At 34.7% G+C, this 19,565-nt stretch overlaps 1 protein-coding gene across 1 annotated transcript; it reads left to right on the forward strand.

Moving 5' to 3' along the window:
• LOC113074145 (tyrosine-protein phosphatase non-receptor type 18-like) lies at positions 1 to 16,443 on the forward strand. Its single transcript, XM_026246890.1, has 17 exons — positions 1 to 447; positions 3,547 to 3,655; positions 4,639 to 4,715; positions 4,871 to 4,960; positions 5,076 to 5,114; positions 5,196 to 5,264; positions 5,486 to 5,548; positions 6,659 to 6,801; positions 7,178 to 7,244; positions 7,386 to 7,463; positions 7,685 to 7,762; positions 8,702 to 8,793; positions 9,792 to 10,102; positions 12,435 to 12,466; positions 12,851 to 12,884; positions 14,833 to 14,922; positions 15,771 to 16,443. The coding sequence occupies exons 1-17, from the start codon at positions 349 to 351 to the stop codon at positions 15,842 to 15,844; spliced, it is 1,545 nt and encodes a 514-aa protein (XP_026102675.1). The 5' UTR covers positions 1 to 348; the 3' UTR covers positions 15,845 to 16,443.
• Positions 16,444 to 19,565: the final 3,122 nt, after the last annotated feature.

The raw sequence follows: 19,565 nt of genomic DNA on the forward strand, positions 1-19,565 counted from the left end.
AATGTTCAAAAGACTAGCCTGCGCTGAATGAGAGTGTAGTTTCTCCCTGCAGCCACAGGTAAGGTTCTGAGAACTTCTGACAGCGGATTGGCTAGAATGATAAAATAGGCGTGGCGACGGCTGATGATTGACACACCGCTGTACATGAAGGTGAACAAAAAAAAATATCAGCGGGTGAAACTTCCCTGTCTCAGTTTGGCTGCCTGGATAACCATACAAACACGGAAACAGAGCTGTTCTGCCGTCAACGGTTGTATATTAATAGCTAAGATTGTAAGGAGTCGTGTATCAAAAAAAAAAAAGAAGAAAAAAAAGCGCACGGAGTAAGATGCCGGAGAGCGTGATTGTATGGTGATGGAAGCGCACCTGTTGAAGTTCGTGGAGCGGGTCCGTTGTCTGTCCGACCGTGACAGCAGTGGAGACCAGCTCATCTCCACCGAGTTCAACGTAAGTCCTACACCTTTACACCTTCTTTTTAGTTAAATATGTACAAATGACACATCTTTATGTTATTTAACAGGTCATATCAGTTTAAATAAGATGACGCACAATAGTATAGTATTACCATGTTTTTGGATACAGCCATTATATTATATACAGCCGAAAAGCCACACTGAACAGCCTTCTCTTTATGAAATATTTAGTTTGAAAAGTGTGATTTGTGCTATCTTTTTCGGTCCCGTTGTAATGCTATGTTTGGACATTGATGTTTTTTGAACTCTTACAGAAAATAATGTGGTGATACCATGCTACATTAATGATAATACCATGCTATATATATATCTCTCTCAATTACTTTTAAGAGTACCATATGATTTTTAAATTGCACATGTCAAAAATATTATATTACTGTGGTACTTTTGGGTACTTTGTAAGTGAATCCTTGGAATCACCATCATAAACTGTATCACCAGTAGCCCAATATCATGGTACTATCTCTGTTTGTTTTTGTGTATTTGAAAATATATGACTACACGAATGTGCATATTTTAATCTTATTGTTGCTAATTTAATTATAGTGAGAATTATTTAAATGTGTTTTCAGCAAACTGTTAATTTGCATGTGTGTTTGCAAATGAGTTGTTCCTGCAGGCTATAGCTTTAAAAATGTCACACAAAAAATTGCATTGGCAACCGTAAATAGAGGTGAAAGATCTCACTGCTGATTCCATTCAAGTGTTTTCATTTCTGACACTTAAACAGGGAACATTCTCCGAAAATGTTCTGACAAGTGTTTCTCACGCTGATGAGCAAGTGTTCTTCCACTAATGTTAATAGACTGCACATTCAAAGTGATGTGGGATTTCATGATGTTCTCAAAACAAAAGCACAAGAACTTATATTTCTACATCATCCATGGAATGTCTTTTTCTGAAATATTTTAGTTGGACCGTCTTCCATTAGTTTCACAACGTTCAGAGATCACTCAAAAGTAACAACCCCTTAATGTTTTCATGAACGTTCACACAAAGAAATAAAATGTTTCACAAATATATATTTTTTTAAAAACTGTGTTTTAAACTTTCACATCAGAAACGTCTTGGAAAAGTAATTTATTAGCTACTAATTCAACAGTGTAATTAGATTACTCTTAAAGTATTATATTACTTATTAATTACTTTTGTAAATCCCCTATCAACCTCAACCAGTTAAACGAAACGGCTTTATTCTTTTAAATAAATATTATAAAATTGCATAAATTATTCTTGAACTGACCAAAGTATGTAAAGGGACAAGGTTACATTACAAACATATATTTTAACAAAAGTTGTTGAATTTTGATGTTAAATCACTATTGTTTTTATAGGATTGTTCTATAGTCTGTACGGTATTTAATGCAATTATATTACATCCGTAGTAACTGTAATTCAATTACGAAGAAAAGTATTCCCTTCACTTTCTCAAGGGAAAAGTAATTAAATTACAGTTATTAATTACATAGTAAAGCGTTACATCGCACACAGAAATAATGTTTTCATAACTTAATTAATTTTTTTTTTTAAGAACACATTTTGAAAGGATATATTTATGTAAACTGGGGGGATCAGAGCCAGGGCATCATATATGCAGTAAGACCAAGGTTTTGCAGAAGTATCTGTTGCCTTCTTTGTTTTACTTATTTGTCGACATTAGTAAAAGTAAGAGGGCATTTATTACCAGCACGATCTACAGTTCCTCATTTAGCTTCTCAGTTATTAACTGCGGGCAGCATTCTGAGACATACGTTGAAGCCTCTGTGGAAGGAAACACTTGAGACTGTAGTGCATGTGGTGAAAGGGGCAGAAATGGGTTGTGATGCTCTGTGGCTTCATTGGCGGAGGCCTTATCGTTGAAAATAGCGCATGTGTGGTGATCTCTTGTGCTTTTAGAGAATGGAAGTAAAACAGAGAGCAGTCATGAAAATGTAGCTGTCTCTATTTACAGATATGAATAACCTGTTTGTTTGTCTGAGAATAATTGAAGGCTTTCCTGTTACAGTACTGCATGATGTGAAGATTGCGTAGGTTGATTCCCATTAATGAGTCAAAATCTACCTTGAACGCAATGCAGATCACGTATGCAAAAGAAAAACATCTAAATGTAGTCAAATTTCAGTTTTCTGATCATGGTTGAAAATGTTGTGTCTATTGAGGTTTGATCTTGAATGTTTCATAAACCACATCCTCGCTCAAATTACAAAGACCCTTTTCTTTTATGCACAATACTATATTCCTGCAATACTGGAGGCTGCAGTTTTAGGACAGCCTATTTTCTTTTTTCTATTTCTTTTTTTTTGGCAGCGCCACCTTAGCCAATTCTGTTCCAAGAGAGGAGATATAAATATCAAACCAACAGATGCAAAGACTAGATCCACTATTTATGTTTTTTTTTTTTTTTATCTTTCCGTCTTCTTGCTTTAAACCTTAGACTATATAAAACAGCTTTAAACCTATACAACCTAATGTGAACTTGAGTGTGTGAGGCAGTGTATGCAATCTCCATTTATTAGCATGCAAAAAAAAAAAAGTTATTTGTGCTGCTGGACGTTATAAACTGGTATTTGTTTTCAAATTATATTCAAATTCATTAACATACTAAGAAACACTAATTTGTATTGCACCTGGGTTTTACAGTTTACTGCACTTCGTAAAGTGGGTCACACATCAGACAGACACAAGTCGTTCTTTACAAGAATACATATAAAAAATAAAGTTAGGTTAATATTTCAAGTGTGTTACCCGGATGTTTAGGGTTTGGTGAGGGCTATAATTAAATGTATACAATTAACAACCAAATAATTACTTTAAAATAATAATACAAATAAACAATTCAAAAACAAGTGTTATAAAAGAGTATAAACTGTAATTACTTTAAAAAAAAAACTTTAGGATCCTAGATCCTAGAAATGCTGTACAGCAATGCAAAGAAGCGAAGGGACGCCACCTTGTGGACAGATGGTGCAATCAATTAACATTCTACTAAAATGAGAGGAATTTGGTCATGTGTTTAAAAAAATAAATAAAATAATAAATCTGTTACCTGTATGTTTTCTCTTTCCTTTTTCAGTTGATACGGCAGAAAAGTGCATCACTCAAAGAGGATCATAGCCTGTCCACTGCCGCGGGAGAAATCAAAGAAAATGTGAAGAAAAACCGCTATAGGGACATTCTGCCCTGTACGTAGCCTTATCTGTTGTTCTCTAACTGAATACAATGCTGTTCTCTTCATACAATTGTTTTAAGAAATATATGTTAACAAATAACATGATCATGACCTTTATTGTTTCAACATTTTAGGTTAATATTTACAATTCATTGCAATTCAAACAGTCCTGCAGTGACATATATTAAATATAGTTTTGATATATTTAATATAGTTAATATGTTGATATTGATATGTAGTCAAAAAAAGCAATAAACATAATTTTGCATGAAAATGCATGAAAAAAATGTTATCAGAGCTTAACAACAAGAATTTTCTGCCGACCCGGTCAAGCTTGCTTATTTATTTATTTTCTTGCTTTTATGCTGAGTAATATAAAACCATGACATGATTTATGCCAAGGAAATATCTAAATGTGACATAAATAAGGACTTTATTTTTAGTAGCATTTTTTAAATTGATCAAAAATAAATATCTTTTAACAAACTGCAAAATTGTATTAGGTTTTAAGCAATCATATCTGCTGCAATATAATTCCATGACAGATTTAAAATCATATCTTTTGAGGAAAAAAATGGCATATGGTGTTTCATGTATTATTTGCAAGCCGTTCTTTCTTATGCTTCTATTTCTACATTTTGTGTTAGAATGTTGCATACTTTGAAATCAGGATCTTCACATCTGACAGTAGAGGCTCAGATCTCATCAGCTTTGAAATATTTGTGACTCCCAGTTTCTCTCCGTATGACACAGAATAGTGCACAGAAGTTATTTTACATGATTCTCTGTCTCATCATTTTCAGGTTACTGTCACATCTGTCAAAACATGCCTCATATAGTTACAGTACAAAGTTCTTTAGTATTGCAGTGGCAATAACAAGTCATTATATTTCATAATTGAGTCTACAATGTGTTGCCTGATAAATGGGTTACGCACACCGATAAGAGGAAAAATATTCAAATCCCTTGGTATTTTTCTTTTTTTATGTGTTCTAGATGATCAGACCAGAGTCTGTCTAGCTCCAACCACATCTGAATATGAGTCTGATTATATTAATGCCAACTTCATCAAGGTACTGTAGCGTTTTAACTTCTTATCAAGATCACCGTGACAGGCAAGATAATATGTGACCAAAATATTGTAGAACTCTGAATATAAGTCATCCAGTTTTTCCAAATTTTTTTTGAAGCATAGTAGATGTGTTTAAAATGTTTTTTTTCTCTCTAGGGACTGAACAGAAGATATATTGCCACCCAAGGCCCTTTAAGCAGTACTGTGGTTGATTTCTGGCGCATGATTTGGCAACACAATGTTAAGGTGAGCTGCTTAAACACTGTTTATTTTTTTTTTTAATAATTATGCAGTATCTCTTCATTGAATGATCTATTATCTGTTTAGAATCTTTTCGGTTTTTGGGCTGTTGTTTTTTTAGGTCATAATCATGGCTTGTAGAGAGGTTGAGATGGGAAAGGTAATCTTCATATTTCCTTTGTTGCATATTCCTGTCATTTTTCTTCCCATTTACTTTTTTAACAACCTCTCTGTTCTTTAGAAAAAATGTGAAGTCTACTGGGCGTCGATCACAGATGCATCGATTTTTGGTCCCTTTACCATCTCAACTGTAAGTGTTTCTGTGCTCCTCAGCAATGAACATTTATAACTCAGCAGTACGTTATAAGGTACAGGATATTAATCTTACACAACAGTTCCTTTTGATGTTATCGCCACGCCTCATGAAGGTTTTGTCAGTTTTTTCAGCAGTTTGATGCAAAGTGTAGTTTGTGCTGTTGGAAGTCCCCGAAAGAGGAAGTTCTCCTGATTACTGTCATTTTTTTTCTTTAGTTTGAGGAGGCACGACCAAATGAGGAAGTCATTGTTCGGACGTTGGTGGTAAAATATTGTGATGTAAGTGGTGTCTCTAGTGTGTCATTTGTAGAATATTATATAAACTATATATATATATATATATATATGTATATGTATATATATATATATATATATATATATATATACATATGATCATGTGACACTGGAGACTGGAGTAAAAACTGTTTCATTTTTTTTTACCTTTGCCATTAACTATTTCACAATATTACTGCATTTTTGATCAAATAAATGAATCTTTGGTGACAATTAACTAATATTGTAGTTAACAATACAAATAAAATATTTTTTTTTTTACTCAATAATAAATAGTTGCCAAAGCAAAGTTTGTGTCAAAATAACAAAAACTTAAACCGAAAAAAAAGTAAATAAAAACAAAAAACAACATTACTGAATCAAAACTAAAATAAAAAAATATATATATATATTTAAAATAAAATAAAAAAACTACTATATATATATATATATATATATATATATATATATATATATATATATAGTATATTAATTATATATGATACATTATGTTGCCTAATTCATATATATTACTTAAGTCTCACTGAGTAGTAGTAGTATATATATATATATATATATATATATATATATATATATATATATATATATATTTATATATAAACTATAGAGTATATAATAATAAAACTATATATATATATATATATATATATATATATATATATATACACTACTACTCAGTGAGACTTAATTAATATAGTCTAACTGCTATAATACACATTTAGCCCATTATTAGATGGTTTATTTTTGGTTCAAATTTTGGTTCATGTAAATGATTAGATGATCATTCACATGATCCTTCAGAAATGGACTTGTAAAAGCCTTGACACAATAATAAATCCGTTTTCTTATATGAATAAATATATTTTAGAATGTAATTTGTTTGTCTGATAGCAAAGCTACATTTTCAACAGGCATTACTTCCATTACATGTGCTAGCATGTGTGTTGAAAATAATTGTGCTGCTTAATATTTTTGTGTAAACCATGATACATTTCAGTGTGTGACGTTTCCCATGTTAGTTCATTTTAAGCGTTGTAATTTGGTGAAGAAACGGTAATCCATTGAGAGGTCAACACTCGCCATCTTTCCACACAGGAAACTCGTGAAGTGTCTCACTTCCAGTATACTGCCTGGCCGGACCACGGGATTCCAGACATCCCGGATGGCATTCTGGGTATGATGGAGCTGGCTCGCCAAAAACAGGGCAACCAGACGGACCCTATAGTGATCCACTGCAGGTCTGTATCACACACACAGCTGTCTCTGTGGTTTTCTGTGCCTCTGACAAATGACCCATCTGCCCATGAAAATTCATCAGGTCGAGTCGGTCCGTGTTGTTAGGGTGCTGCAGGGGCCGGCCTGTGTTCCTCTGGTTTCCATGCATTTTAATGCCACCATTTAAATGAAGCGAGACATGTTAAATATTCAGCACCTGATGTGGCACTGGAAAAGCCAGTTAACTTCCAGACTTCAGCACAGATTCACTCATTACCCTTTCTTAATATACACGAGAGAGGCTCTGTCTGCCAATACGGCCCATAATTCCCCCCGTGACTCAGGAGGGAATGGATCATATCATGATATGGAAATGTGACGGCTTCGTTCTCTTTCCAGTGCCGGCTGCGGTAGAACGGGGGTCATCTGTGCTGTTGATTATGTCAATGATCTACTGCTGACCGAGGTATTTTCATAACAACACTAAATTATACGCACAGCGCTTGAGGGTGAAGCATGTCATTTTTTCGAAGTTGAATTAGGCAACATAATGTATCATATATATATACTAATATAACACACAGTCATCACCGTTTTTTATTCTTAGCAAGTACAGGAGGATTTTAATATCTTGGACCTGGTGTTAGAGCTCCGAAGACAGAGACCTTCGGCTGTGCAGACCAAGGTAACATCAGAACAGGATTTCTTGCATGGCACACATAATGGAAGTTATCTACAGAATGGATTGTTCAACTTTTTTGGAACCCTCTTCTCTATAAAGTAAATCATAAAAGCCTGTATGTTTTTATCACATGGGTATAGGCCCATTTAGCCCAGTCTGTCATATTACACAATATCATGTGAATTCCTGATGTCAAGAGTTATGTTTTTTGTGAATCTTCTCAGGAGCAGTACGCGTTTGTCTTTTATACGGTTGCTCAGATGTTTCAAAAGTTCTTGGAGATGAAAAACAAGAAGACAGAGGTGAGACATACACTCCTGAAAAAAAGAAGCAGCTTTGCTGTGCATAAGAGACTTTAAAAAAACTTTTGAATAATAGTGTAACTGAATAAACATATTGTCATCATTTACTTACGCTCAGGTCAGTCCAAACCCATATAATTTTCTGAACATTTTCATACCAAAAGTAACGCTGTCATGCTCCAGACTGTGAAAAAAGCAGTCCATATGACTTGTGCTCTATTTTTAAATCCATCTTTTAGTGAGGACCACACTGAAATTTATGTTGCTATTCATTGATAACCTTCCTCTCTGACATACTCCTGAAATTTGCATTCAAAGACATTCAAATACGGCACCTGAGTGATGTAAAACCCCTCTTATTGAGCAATCATAGACTTGGTATACAGCCCATGATTTGTTGAACTACAGTACTTTTTTATGGTGCCTTGATGGAGTTTTTTGCCCTTTAAGGGCCTCGACAGCTTCTGCCTATGCAACAGTCACATAACAGAGTAGCGATACAGTTTTGCTATTGCACCCAACTATTAGCTAATGTTCTTGTGCTGGATGACGTACTAATATTTCAGTGCTTGTTGGTACAGTGACTGATGTTTAGATGCGGGATGTTCTTTGTGGCAAAAGAACAATTTCCATTTGTTAACATCTTAGGAAGAAACCGTATCTATAATTTTAATTTTAAGTGTATTGTTTAAGATGCATTTTACTCTGCCACAACATCTCTTGTTTTTTACATCGCATCATGTGTTACTTCCTCAAGACATTGAACTGTAAGCTTTAAAAAAGCAGTTTAGCAGGAAACACACACGCTGTGTGCTTCCTCTATGCAAATGTTCAGGCATTCTCCACAGTTGAACACAGACTCTCTGTGTAGCTACTCTCGTACGCTTTGTACGCGTTTCATAGTTTGTTTGTTTGTTTTTTTTGTATTGGAAACTCAAGACTTCAGCCTCTCTGTACATCAATTCGGTTCCACCGAAGACGTCGCTAAAAACAGGATCATTGGGCAGCATCAGCGTACCCCCTAGAACACGGTAAGACCACAAAACCCTAATTTCTACAATTCTTACCCTGTTTGCGGATGTCTGTGATTAAAACCAGCGGTGGCAACACAACCAGAGGCCAATTTGAGATCAACAACTGTGTAAATCTGCTAACTGCGGCACTGTGGGTCACCCAGGTGGATTCAGCCAAGACGCTTACAAGCTGTTATTGTCAGTTCTGTATCACACACCACAGGGAGCTATTTGAACTTTTCTCATCTCACATGTTACCAGGGTTAATGTAAGCTTATCTTGTGAGACGTCGATGTATAACTGGATACGTATTTTTCTGCACAGGCACTCGTTCATGCAGACATTTCTGCTTTGCATACAGATGAATATGATTCTTGTAATGATGATTGATCTAAAGATGAATGCGGTTTCCGCTAATGCTCAGATTATACAGAACAAACAAGCAATTTAATCATTTAGAAGTCGCCGTGTTCTGCCTTTGCAGTTCCCTTTGGGTCAGTAGCATTTTTCAGAAGAAACACTGAATGCAAATGTGTCACACAGTCATTAGACGTTGCTGTAGATGTGGTCTCACAAAGCACCGATGCAGTCAAGCCACCCAGAGCAAAATTTGGAAGATAAACTTTCCATTTTCTGTGAATGAGCTACTGTGAGGTCTTATGTCAACATTGTCACAAATACCCTTTGGCTGTTTGTCTTCTAAACTAGCAGTGCAATTGACAAGCTTGTGATCTCCTTTCTTGATCATATACTGGTTTTTGTACCATGCACCAATGTAGATAATAATGTGGATTATTTAATGTGTTTTGTGTGGGTGCTTGTTTGCACACAGCTCTCCTGTGTGTTGCAAAGGTGCGTTCTCACTGGTCTAGTAAGTAAAGTAAAAAAAGAAAAAAAAAGTCCCATGTGCCTTTATTTAAAATCTTCAAATTATATTTAATGCTGGAAACAATGTGTCAAATAATAACATAAAATAAAAATAACTTAAATACGTATTTGTCTGTCTTTGGTTTCAGAAATCCACCTCTTAAGCCCAAGTTTTCCCATCCTCAGGCCAGGATGAACGACACTTATGCAGTCGTCAACAAGCCCAAATTAAAGCCTCCTCCTTCTAGCCCTCATTCAATCAGTGTCCATCACTATGACAACGCTGATTTAGAGAAAAGCAATAACAGTGCAGTCTACAGTACTGTCAAACCTAAAAACAGGCCCACGTCAGCCCTGCCTTCTCCCACATCACCGGGTTATGACAGATCAACAACAGCCAATCAGAGAGGAGGACTGGCACCCAAAAAGACAGATCATGAGGGTTATGAGCTATTGCCAGGTAAATGACATTTTGATTGGCTCCTATTTTTGAAAATTCTATTTTTTTAAATGGTGAATGATACAATGAGTTAAAAAAAAATCAGTAGCCAGTAAATAGCCACATAGCAACCACCCTTATCCAATGTTTTACTATTATTTATATACTATTGAAGTACTTATTAAGCTTGTATTTTAACCTGTTAAATGTCACCACGTCCCGTGTACGGGACACCTACGTTGACTATATTACAATCAAATCTAATCTAATCTTGACAAACTATATATTGTTGGAAAGGTCTAAGACTATTTTTTGTTAAAAATGATGTAGGAAAAGTAATAGATGAATTTATGACAAGAGTGCACCCTCAGAAATCTACATTACAAAAGGAGTTTTGACCTTTGTTTAAAAATAAGACCTCCTCGTTGCCTTTTTCTCTATCACATTTTAGAAATCATCAGAAGTTATATATCACTTGAAAACATAAAATTTCTAAATTCATCCTTCAAACCCCATTTTAAAATCTGACATTGCATTACCATGTAAACGGTACATCAAAATCATGTTACAAAATGTTTTCGGTCATGAATTATACAAATTTAGGTTTGGATCATGCACATTCAAGTCTATCTTCAAAAACGTGAGTGACAGTTAACAGGTTAATTGTTTTATTTTTTTATTTTAAGTTTTGTTTAAAGGGATACTTCACCCCAAAATGAAAATGTTGTCATTAGTCACTTACCCCAATGTTGTTCCAATCCCGTAAAAGCTTCATTCGTCTTCTGAACACAATTTAAGATATTTTGGATGAAAACCGGGAGGCTTGTGACTGTCCCATAGACTGCCAAGTAATACACTGTCACAGTCCAGAAAAGTATGAAAGACATTGTCAGAATAGTTTATCTGCCATCATTGGTTGAACTGTAACATTATGAAGCGACGAGAATACTGTTTGTACACAAAGAAAACAAAAATAACACCTTTATTCAAAATTCATCTCCCGGTTTTCATCCAAAATATATCGTGTTCCGTAGATGAACAAAGCTTTTACGGGTTTGGAACGACATGAGGGTATGAATGACAAAAGTTTCATTTTGGGGTGGAGTAACCCTTAAAATTGTAGTAATATAAAAAAAATATACATTTATTTTTATTTTATTTAGCTTTAATTTATTTTTGCATTTTCTGCATATTTAAACAAATGTAGTACTTTTACCCTGGTTTCATAGACAAGGCTTAAGCCTAGTCCCAGACTAAAACTGAAACTTGCATTGACAGTGATTAGTCTCATGATGCACACAGTACTTTTGTTTCTTCTGTAAAAGCTTCTTAATGTCCTAATTAAACTACGGCCTAATCCTGGCTCAATCTAAGCCTGAGTACTTATATGATTTCAGCTTCTTCTTTATGTACTTCTTTCCTCTATTTATATATTTATTGTAGTGTTGTTTAAATTAACAAACACTTTTAATAGTATTAGCCTTAGATAACAACAACACTGCTGGTTGCATAAACTGCTTACACTTAGTCTTAGTCATCTAATTAATTTTTAGACTGGTCATAACATTTCTTTAAGTAAGGTATATTAAAAAAACATATATTGGTCTAATTTGAACCCCAAAATAAGACTGAATAGGTCTTGGCTAACTGAAGCCTGCTAAGCTAAAGTCTGCTGTACTGAAAATAAAAGTAGACACAAAATGCTAAATCATGACTTTAGTTGTGCATTAAAAGGAAGATCGTTTTAGTGAATGGGAACTTGCTTGTTTTAGGAAACTTCTGCTTGCTGCTTTCACTGTCCTCTCATGACTGTTCTTCTCTTTCACGTGACCACCAGGGTGTTCAGACCCTCTCGTCTGGTGTTTATCTGTTTAAGGTTCAGTTATTTGAAGCTCATATTTCCAAATCTCTCAGGGAACTGAAATTACCTTTTTGTTTTATCCACTGTTGAGCTTTATAAGTGTGGGCAGAGTCCAAACAGATGAAGTTCGTTATTTTTGTGCCACCAAAAGGAAATAGTTGGCACCACACAGTGCATACGGAATAGTAAGCTAGTTTTCCTTTTCAAACATAGCAAGTGTTTTCAAGCTGGTATCATAAACTTTCCCCATCTGCTATTGGTCAACCAACAGATAGTCCTGCCTCCAAATGCATGCCAGGTGTTCAGCCAAAATGTTTTTTTTTATACAGCGCAATATTGTTTACACACCAATGAATGGCTTTATATATGCATTTTAATATTTAACTTTGGATAAAAAATCTGAGTGCATACTTCATTAAAAAAAAGTACTTATTGCACAATTTTAATAATCTTTTTTTTTTATGATTTGTTTTTATTTAATTTTTTTCTCAGGGGAGTTGAGGTCCATGAATAGAGATTCGCAGGTAAGTAATCTCTTGGTGATAAGATGTTTGCAGTCGTTTTTGCTTGACATATGTTTTTTTTTTTTGCTTTTTGTGTTAAGTACTGTACATATCAATCTTATAAGATGCACTTATATGCAGTTATTGTCCTGTAATTCCTGTCTGCTCACTTGTAGATGTGTCATATTACTTTCTTGTTTGTTTCACATAACATTCAGCCCCTTCCTGTGATATGAGGCTTCTAGCTGAGATCACACTCACAAGATAACAAGCTTTAGCACACACTTACAGGCAGTGCATTTAGTAAAAATAACCTGATAGATTGTATTGTATTGACTAACGATCGCAGTCTTTTTAACCCTGATGATCATTTAAAGCTAATAAAATGAAATGTGTTTTCCTCAGCCAAACAGTCTGCTTTCACGATCTCCAAGTACAAGTAAGTGTGCGGTTACGTGTTTCATTTCCTATGCAAGCTGATCTGGAAAAGGACATTTAAATTATTATAATGGGAGATTAACAAAATAAAGTATCCTTATTTTTCTAAAGTTATGACTAGTGTCGTCAAACAATGAATCACAGTTAATCCCATTCAAAATTAAATTAACATATATTGTACTTAATATATGTGTGTACTGTGTATATTTACTATGTATATATAGATACAAACACATGCATGTATATATTTAAGAAAAAAATGTTATGTTTACGTATTAAATGTTTGTATATAATATAATAATATAAATATATCAATGTATATACATGTAAATAATTTAAACATATATACTATATAGCTATAGGAGTATATACCCATAATTAATTTTGGCACTCTCACACACTTACATTCTCCTTTCAGCTACATATACTATCCTCTTTGTGTCCGTCTTCAGTGCATCTGTCTTAAAGATGATATATCATGATGATTACTATATTTGTGTTACCAAATTGCATACTGTCAGGTACAACCTCCCCGCGCTGTTTTTAACCTGGTCGTTTTTGATTACTGCTGGCGTTGCCAGGTATTGAAAAACAAACAAAACAATCTACAAGTAAATAAACCGCAATAAGTCCAAACCTTGAGTTATATCAGTTGAAGATCTTCCACTATTCATTTCCTAAATGAAGTGAAAAAATAAAATAAAATATCCATTGACACTTATAATACGTGTTTCTGGCAACACGATTGAGGCTGAGCCAGCAAACTGAGTCACAACTCGCTCAAGGGACGTGGCCATGTAACCTTTTCATGACAATAATACTTATTTATTCACTTATTTACATTTTTTTTGTTAAGTCCACAAACCTTGCTGAATTACTGAAATACATAAATTCTATATATATATATATATATGTATGTGTTTGTGTGTGAAAGTAGAATGTATGTGTGTGAAAGCAAAAATATACGTGGGTGAAAGGAGAATGTATGTGTGTGAGACAGTAGAAATGTATGAATAAGGAGCATGTTAATGTGTGAAAACAAATATATATGTATGTGAAAGGAGAATGTGTGAAAGGGCCCCTCATATGTGTGTGTGTGTGTGTGTGTGTATCTCTACATATACATAATAAATAAACACAGTTCACATGCATATATTATGTAAACAAAAACTTTTATTTTGGATGTGATTCATCTGGATTAATCATTTGACAGAACTAGTTATGACATGTGACTTATGAACTATTAACTGAGCATCTATATGGATTATTTGTACTTTTAAAATGTATTGGTCACATCACAGGCATTTTAAAATATATTAGGGAATGCAAAAAGCACATACAAAGTTTTTTAAAATCAATAAAAATAAAAATGCATGCTATTTAGCTCATTTAATTTATTAACAAATTATATTTTTTATTTATTGTGTATTTTATTATAAGCTATTTATTATTTTGTTCTGCAATCTCATGACATAAAATGGGTTATTTTTAACGTGCCGGGTTGTGTTAATATTTTAAATGCAAGGCAAGCTGCATTAAATATGAAAGTCTAACCTGCAGTTTTATAATTGTGCCAAAAAAAAGTAATAATAATAATAATAATTTATGAATTAATTAAAAACTATAATGCACACAGAAATCTGACCTCGACTCCTAAAGGTTGAAAGCATCTGCCTTATAGGTATATGCAGTTTTTAACCCACAATGCTGATGTTGGATGACTTTATTTTATGTCCATAACCTATCTATGAGTGCACTCGAATACAGTCCATAAACCTGTAACCTGTGTGTTGTTAGTGATGCAGGAGTCTCTTCAGTTTCCCCGGAGACTCCTTATCAACCAAATATGTGTTAAAACCGATCTAGCAGTAAACAGGAAGCAGTGTTAGATCAGTGCTGGTTTCACTCTCTTCCTCTGAGTTTTTAAGTTGTTAAACATGTTTTCGCAGCTGAGAGCCAATCTTCTACAGATGATGATTATGAATATGTGTCTAGCATCGTCAAGGACACCAGCAGCCCATTTGCCCCGGGTGGCCTGGGTGAGTAACGCCATATGCACACTAAATCTTAATTCTATACACAACAAGAGTACTGAGCAGATAAACATTTAGGTTTTGGATGGGTCTTTGGAAAACAAGTTGCATTGCTATTACATTTTCTAGTTTGTCTAAATGTTGAACGGCTGCATAAATCTATCTTATTGTGCACATGTCAATTGCTAACTTGTCATTTAGTAAATAAAAATAAATAAACTGCTGTCTTGCAATAGAATAACTTATCTAACTGAGCTTTTTTGGACCACACAGGCTTACAACCACAAAAAAAAAAAAAAACAATGTCAGTGTGGTTTCTTCACCTCAGCGTTGCCCATATCCGGCAAATGCAAACATCACTTCTACTATTGCTCATATTTGGGTTTAGAGGTTTAAACAGACCTCTAATCTTCAGTAGTCAAGCATTTGTTCACCCAACAATGTCTTTTCAAACCCGTATGACTTTCTTTGTTCTGTGGAACAAATATTATGCAACTTTGAAATGTCATTTATTAGAAAATAACTGTCTTCCAAATATCTAAATCTTTGTCCCATAGAAGAAAGAAAGTCTTGCAAGTTTTGAACCATGGGAGGATCACGTGTTAATATTTGCAGAATAAAGTAACACCCTGACAGCACACAAAAAAAAAACTCAGAACATCATAGCGATCACGTTGTCTTGGCAACCAGGTTCTGAAGAATGCAACATCATTTTTGTAAAAAGTTGTTTAAAAGAAGAAAAGCAGACATGTGTGCAATCCTGGGTGATATTAATTCATCGTGACCTGTGCTCTGTTATTTTGTGTTTCTCAGTGCACCTGGTGATTTTAAACATCCTCTGTGTTTGTCTTCAGGTTTCAACTGTCGCATAAAGAAACCAAAAGGCCCTCGAGATCCGCCGGCCGAATGGAGTCGTGCAGAAAGATGAAACTGCAAAACGGACCCAACCTACTATAGCTTGTTCCAGTAGATGCACAGCTGTTTTTTTACACTGGGTTATAATAGAGCTTTATTTATTTCCTTCAAGAGGTTCCATTGGTAGTTTTGTTTGTTTTACTGTTTTAATTACTTAAGCAGTTTATGATTATGTACAGTAATGTAGTTTATTGATGTATTTGTGTGTCAAATAATTTCATTTTTAAAATGCTATATTGAAAAATTTCACTGCATGTGATTTCAAGGGGTCATTTAATGTTTTTGTAATCATTGTAACCCACTTTATTCAAATTTTTATACACCAATTTCACCTAAAGCCCCTTTCACACTGCACGTCGGACCCGGCATATTGCCGGAACATTGCCGGGTCGCCTTCTGTGTGAAAGCAACCACGTCCCGGGATTGATTCCCCGCATTGAACCCGGGTCGGGGACCTAGTAACATTGCCGGGTTCGACCCGAGACGAGCGCTGGGTGAAAAAAAGCCAGATCTAATTCTGTGTCGAAGTGATGACGCGCGTTATCGCGCTACTCTTTTACCGGCCGTTTTGAAGGAAGATCAATGTTCGCAATGAAAAAATATGTGCAAACTGTAATGAAGCAGAGATCAGTTTGTTCCTCACTTTCCGCGCTGACACCGAGATCGTTTGCTTGCTTCAGTGAAAGTATAAAGTGCCTAACGTTTTCGACTCGTACATTACACGTCACGCGCTGATGTCACGTGTCATTACAGGATCTTTACGGGTTGTGTGTGAACGCACGCACATATACCGGGTCATCACTGGCAGTGTGAAAGTGCAAAATCTAGCGACCCGAGAACAATTGCCGGAACACTTTACCCGTGTATTTGCCGGAATGGCAGTGTGAACGGGGCTTTAATAGATGTTTACAATGTAAATGTGAGTTGTGATCTGTTCTAATATCTTCATTTGACATTAGTAAGTTGCCAATCCGTTTCAGTAAATGGTCATTTTGGACATTTTTGTGTTGTTTTTAAACCATCAGGGAAAATGTGAATTCTCACTGTATGACCCTCTCCCCCCACCTCTTTAACCGGAAAGCTGATGTGTGGTTGTTGTGATGTGATGTGTTTGTCACTAGAGGGCAGTGTTGAGGTGTTTTTTATTTTCTTGTTACTCCCCAGAAACACAGATCACTCAGATTATAAAATAAAGTCATTTACAGACAATATAACACATGTGTAATTACTGATGATACATGTCATTTAGGAATTTAGCCATAAGGACATTTTATTAGATGACTTTTTGTGCTGTAAGTGTTCTAAATCCTATCTGTCCAATCACTCATTCCAGTGATAAAGCCGTAAAACTTGCCCTCTAAACTCCAGTGCGATTTTATTTCCCTCATGAAAATCAATGGAAACTTAAGTTGTGCTTAAAGCAGGGAGCACGTTTTCCCAGATGCTCGGTCTGTTGGCAGCGTTCCTGGCTGCGTGTTTTTTGATGATGAATCATTCTTGCAGGATGGTAACAGCAATATCATGCAGAAATGCTGCGAGATGCTCTCTGCTGTTCTTTACACCATATCAAACATGCATCGCCTGGTTTAATGTGGCTGAGGCATAAAGACTTAAAGTCACATGACGACTGAAGGTCTGATAGTTCTGGTCCTGGATGCTGATTAGTCAGTATAGCATTCCAGCTGTGCTGAAATACGTGATATAGGTTGATTTTGAATGGAATATGTAACAATCATGAAGGGTGTTATGGGAAGGATATGCTATAAATCTTTTTTTCCCCACAATAATTCTAAGCATGAATTTTATGTGTATTTATGTGTAATTAATTTGTCATTTGTCTAAAAAAAAAATTCTTCACCATATAAATATGGGATGATATGTCATAATAGAATTATTAATAGTAATAATAATGTTACTATTATAAATCCTATATAATTTTGTTTAATATACATTAAACAAATTTTTTTACATTAAATTTTTTTTTATTAATACATACAAACAACCACACACACACACACACACACACACACATATATATATATATATATATATATATATATAGATATATAGATATAAAATAACTTTAGTAATAATTATTAAAATATTATTAATAATCATATAATAATATATTTACAATATTTTTATTATTATTTAGAATACATTTACATTTATTTAGCAGACGTTTTATGCAAAGCGACTTGTGAAATGTATTTTTGTTACATACGTTTTCACATGCACACACACAAAAACACGTGTTAGTATGTAATAATTTAAAAAGAAGTCATTTCAAATGTATAAAATATGGGGAAATTATTTTCTCACATTATTATGAACTACTTAATAGGCCTTTGATCATTGCTGAGATTATAGAAGAACTGTTCAAAACTAAAAACAACATGATTATTATATCAACAACAAAAAACAAAAAAATCCCTGTAGATGTGTTTTTAGCCTGAGGGAGTTTTCTCCGAAGGTGTTGCAGTCAACAGAGACTCCATTTGTAGTCATGCCGTGAATATTTTGACTCCAGCCTTGCTCCAACTCTTTCTGTCTGTCTGTCTGTCTGTGGTGTGTGTGTGTGTGTGTGTGTGTGTGTGTGTGAGCAAGCGTGTGTATGTTTATGAGTGTGATGAGACAGAGAAAGAGAAAGAGCCTAATAGAAGAACGAGAGAACATACAGACATTTGGAAACTTGTAGGAAAAAAATAACAATGAAACGGCAACAGACAGACAGAGAGGAGAGACTGTTTGCTAGTGTTCTGCTAATGGCTGCTCTGTTAGCAGTAAAGCCTGTAGGGTGAGTATGTATGCATGCGTGTGTGTGTGTGTGTGTGTGTGTGTGTGTGTGTGTGTGTTGGTCTCCTCTGAGCTCCTCTGGCTGGGTAATCCCATTCAGCACATGCTAATGTGAAACCAGATTCTAATGACCTTCTGCCATGGCTTTTCAACCCAGGCCTGGAGCAATCTCACAGCAACATCTCGTAGATGCTCTCTCCAAGAACGCCCCCACAGTAGAACACAAGCATCCCAGTGAACAAACCATCTTACCATAAAATCTCCCTTATCCACACCATCGCTGCAGAACGGTTCAGACGTTATGCTTGGAGTGAATTATTATTGTAATTCTACAGTACAGTCACAGTTTCTGGCAGCGTCCCAATTTGCATAGTATCAGTTCTGTATAGTGTACAACAGTCATGCCAGCAGAACCTGTCTGAATCTGAACCTAGTGTGCAAGATGAGGAGCAGTGCATACTTTTAGATCCAACTTCTTAAATGCAAATTATGCTGTATATACATTAAATTTAAATGTATGCATTTAGCAGAGGCTTTTATCCAAAGCAATTTACATTGTATTCAAGCTATCAATTTTTACCTATCATGTGTTCCCAGGGAATCGAACCCCAAGCCTTGCACTTGATAGAGCAATGCTCTACCAATTGAGCTACAGGAACACACTATTATTAGTAGTAAGTTGGGGTTTAGTAAGTAGTAAGTATAATTAAATAGAGTAAAATATATTTTAGTATACTTTTAAAATATAATTTATTCCTGTGACATCAAAGCTGAATTTTCATGTGCATGTGCATTGATTAAATACAATATTCTTTTATCATATATACATTCATTTGTAAATAGCCTACTTATTAGTTATTTATTTAGAAGTTACTTTTATATTTTGATTTATTTAGCTATAAAGTCTATAAAGCAATGTATATTATAATAGTTGTATA

Source organism: Carassius auratus, unplaced genomic scaffold (assembly GCF_003368295.1).
Source record: "Carassius auratus strain Wakin unplaced genomic scaffold, ASM336829v1 scaf_tig00013767, whole genome shotgun sequence".
Classification (NCBI taxonomy): domain Eukaryota; kingdom Metazoa; phylum Chordata; class Actinopteri; order Cypriniformes; family Cyprinidae; genus Carassius; species Carassius auratus.

What these genes read in the sequence shown, in the direction of transcription:
- LOC113074145 (XM_026246890.1), top strand. Translation starts at nt 349, where the DNA reads ATGGTGATGGAAGCGCACCTGTTGAAGTTCGTGGAGCGGGTCCGTTGT. An exon ending in CTATAGGGACATTCTGCCCT is followed by an intron (nt 3,656 to 4,638) that starts GTACGTAGCCTT and finishes TATGTGTTCTAG; the next exon opens with ATGATCAGACCAGAGTCTGT. An exon ending in CCTATAGTGATCCACTGCAG is followed by an intron (nt 6,802 to 7,177) that starts GTCTGTATCACA and finishes TTCTCTTTCCAG; the next exon opens with TGCCGGCTGCGGTAGAACGG.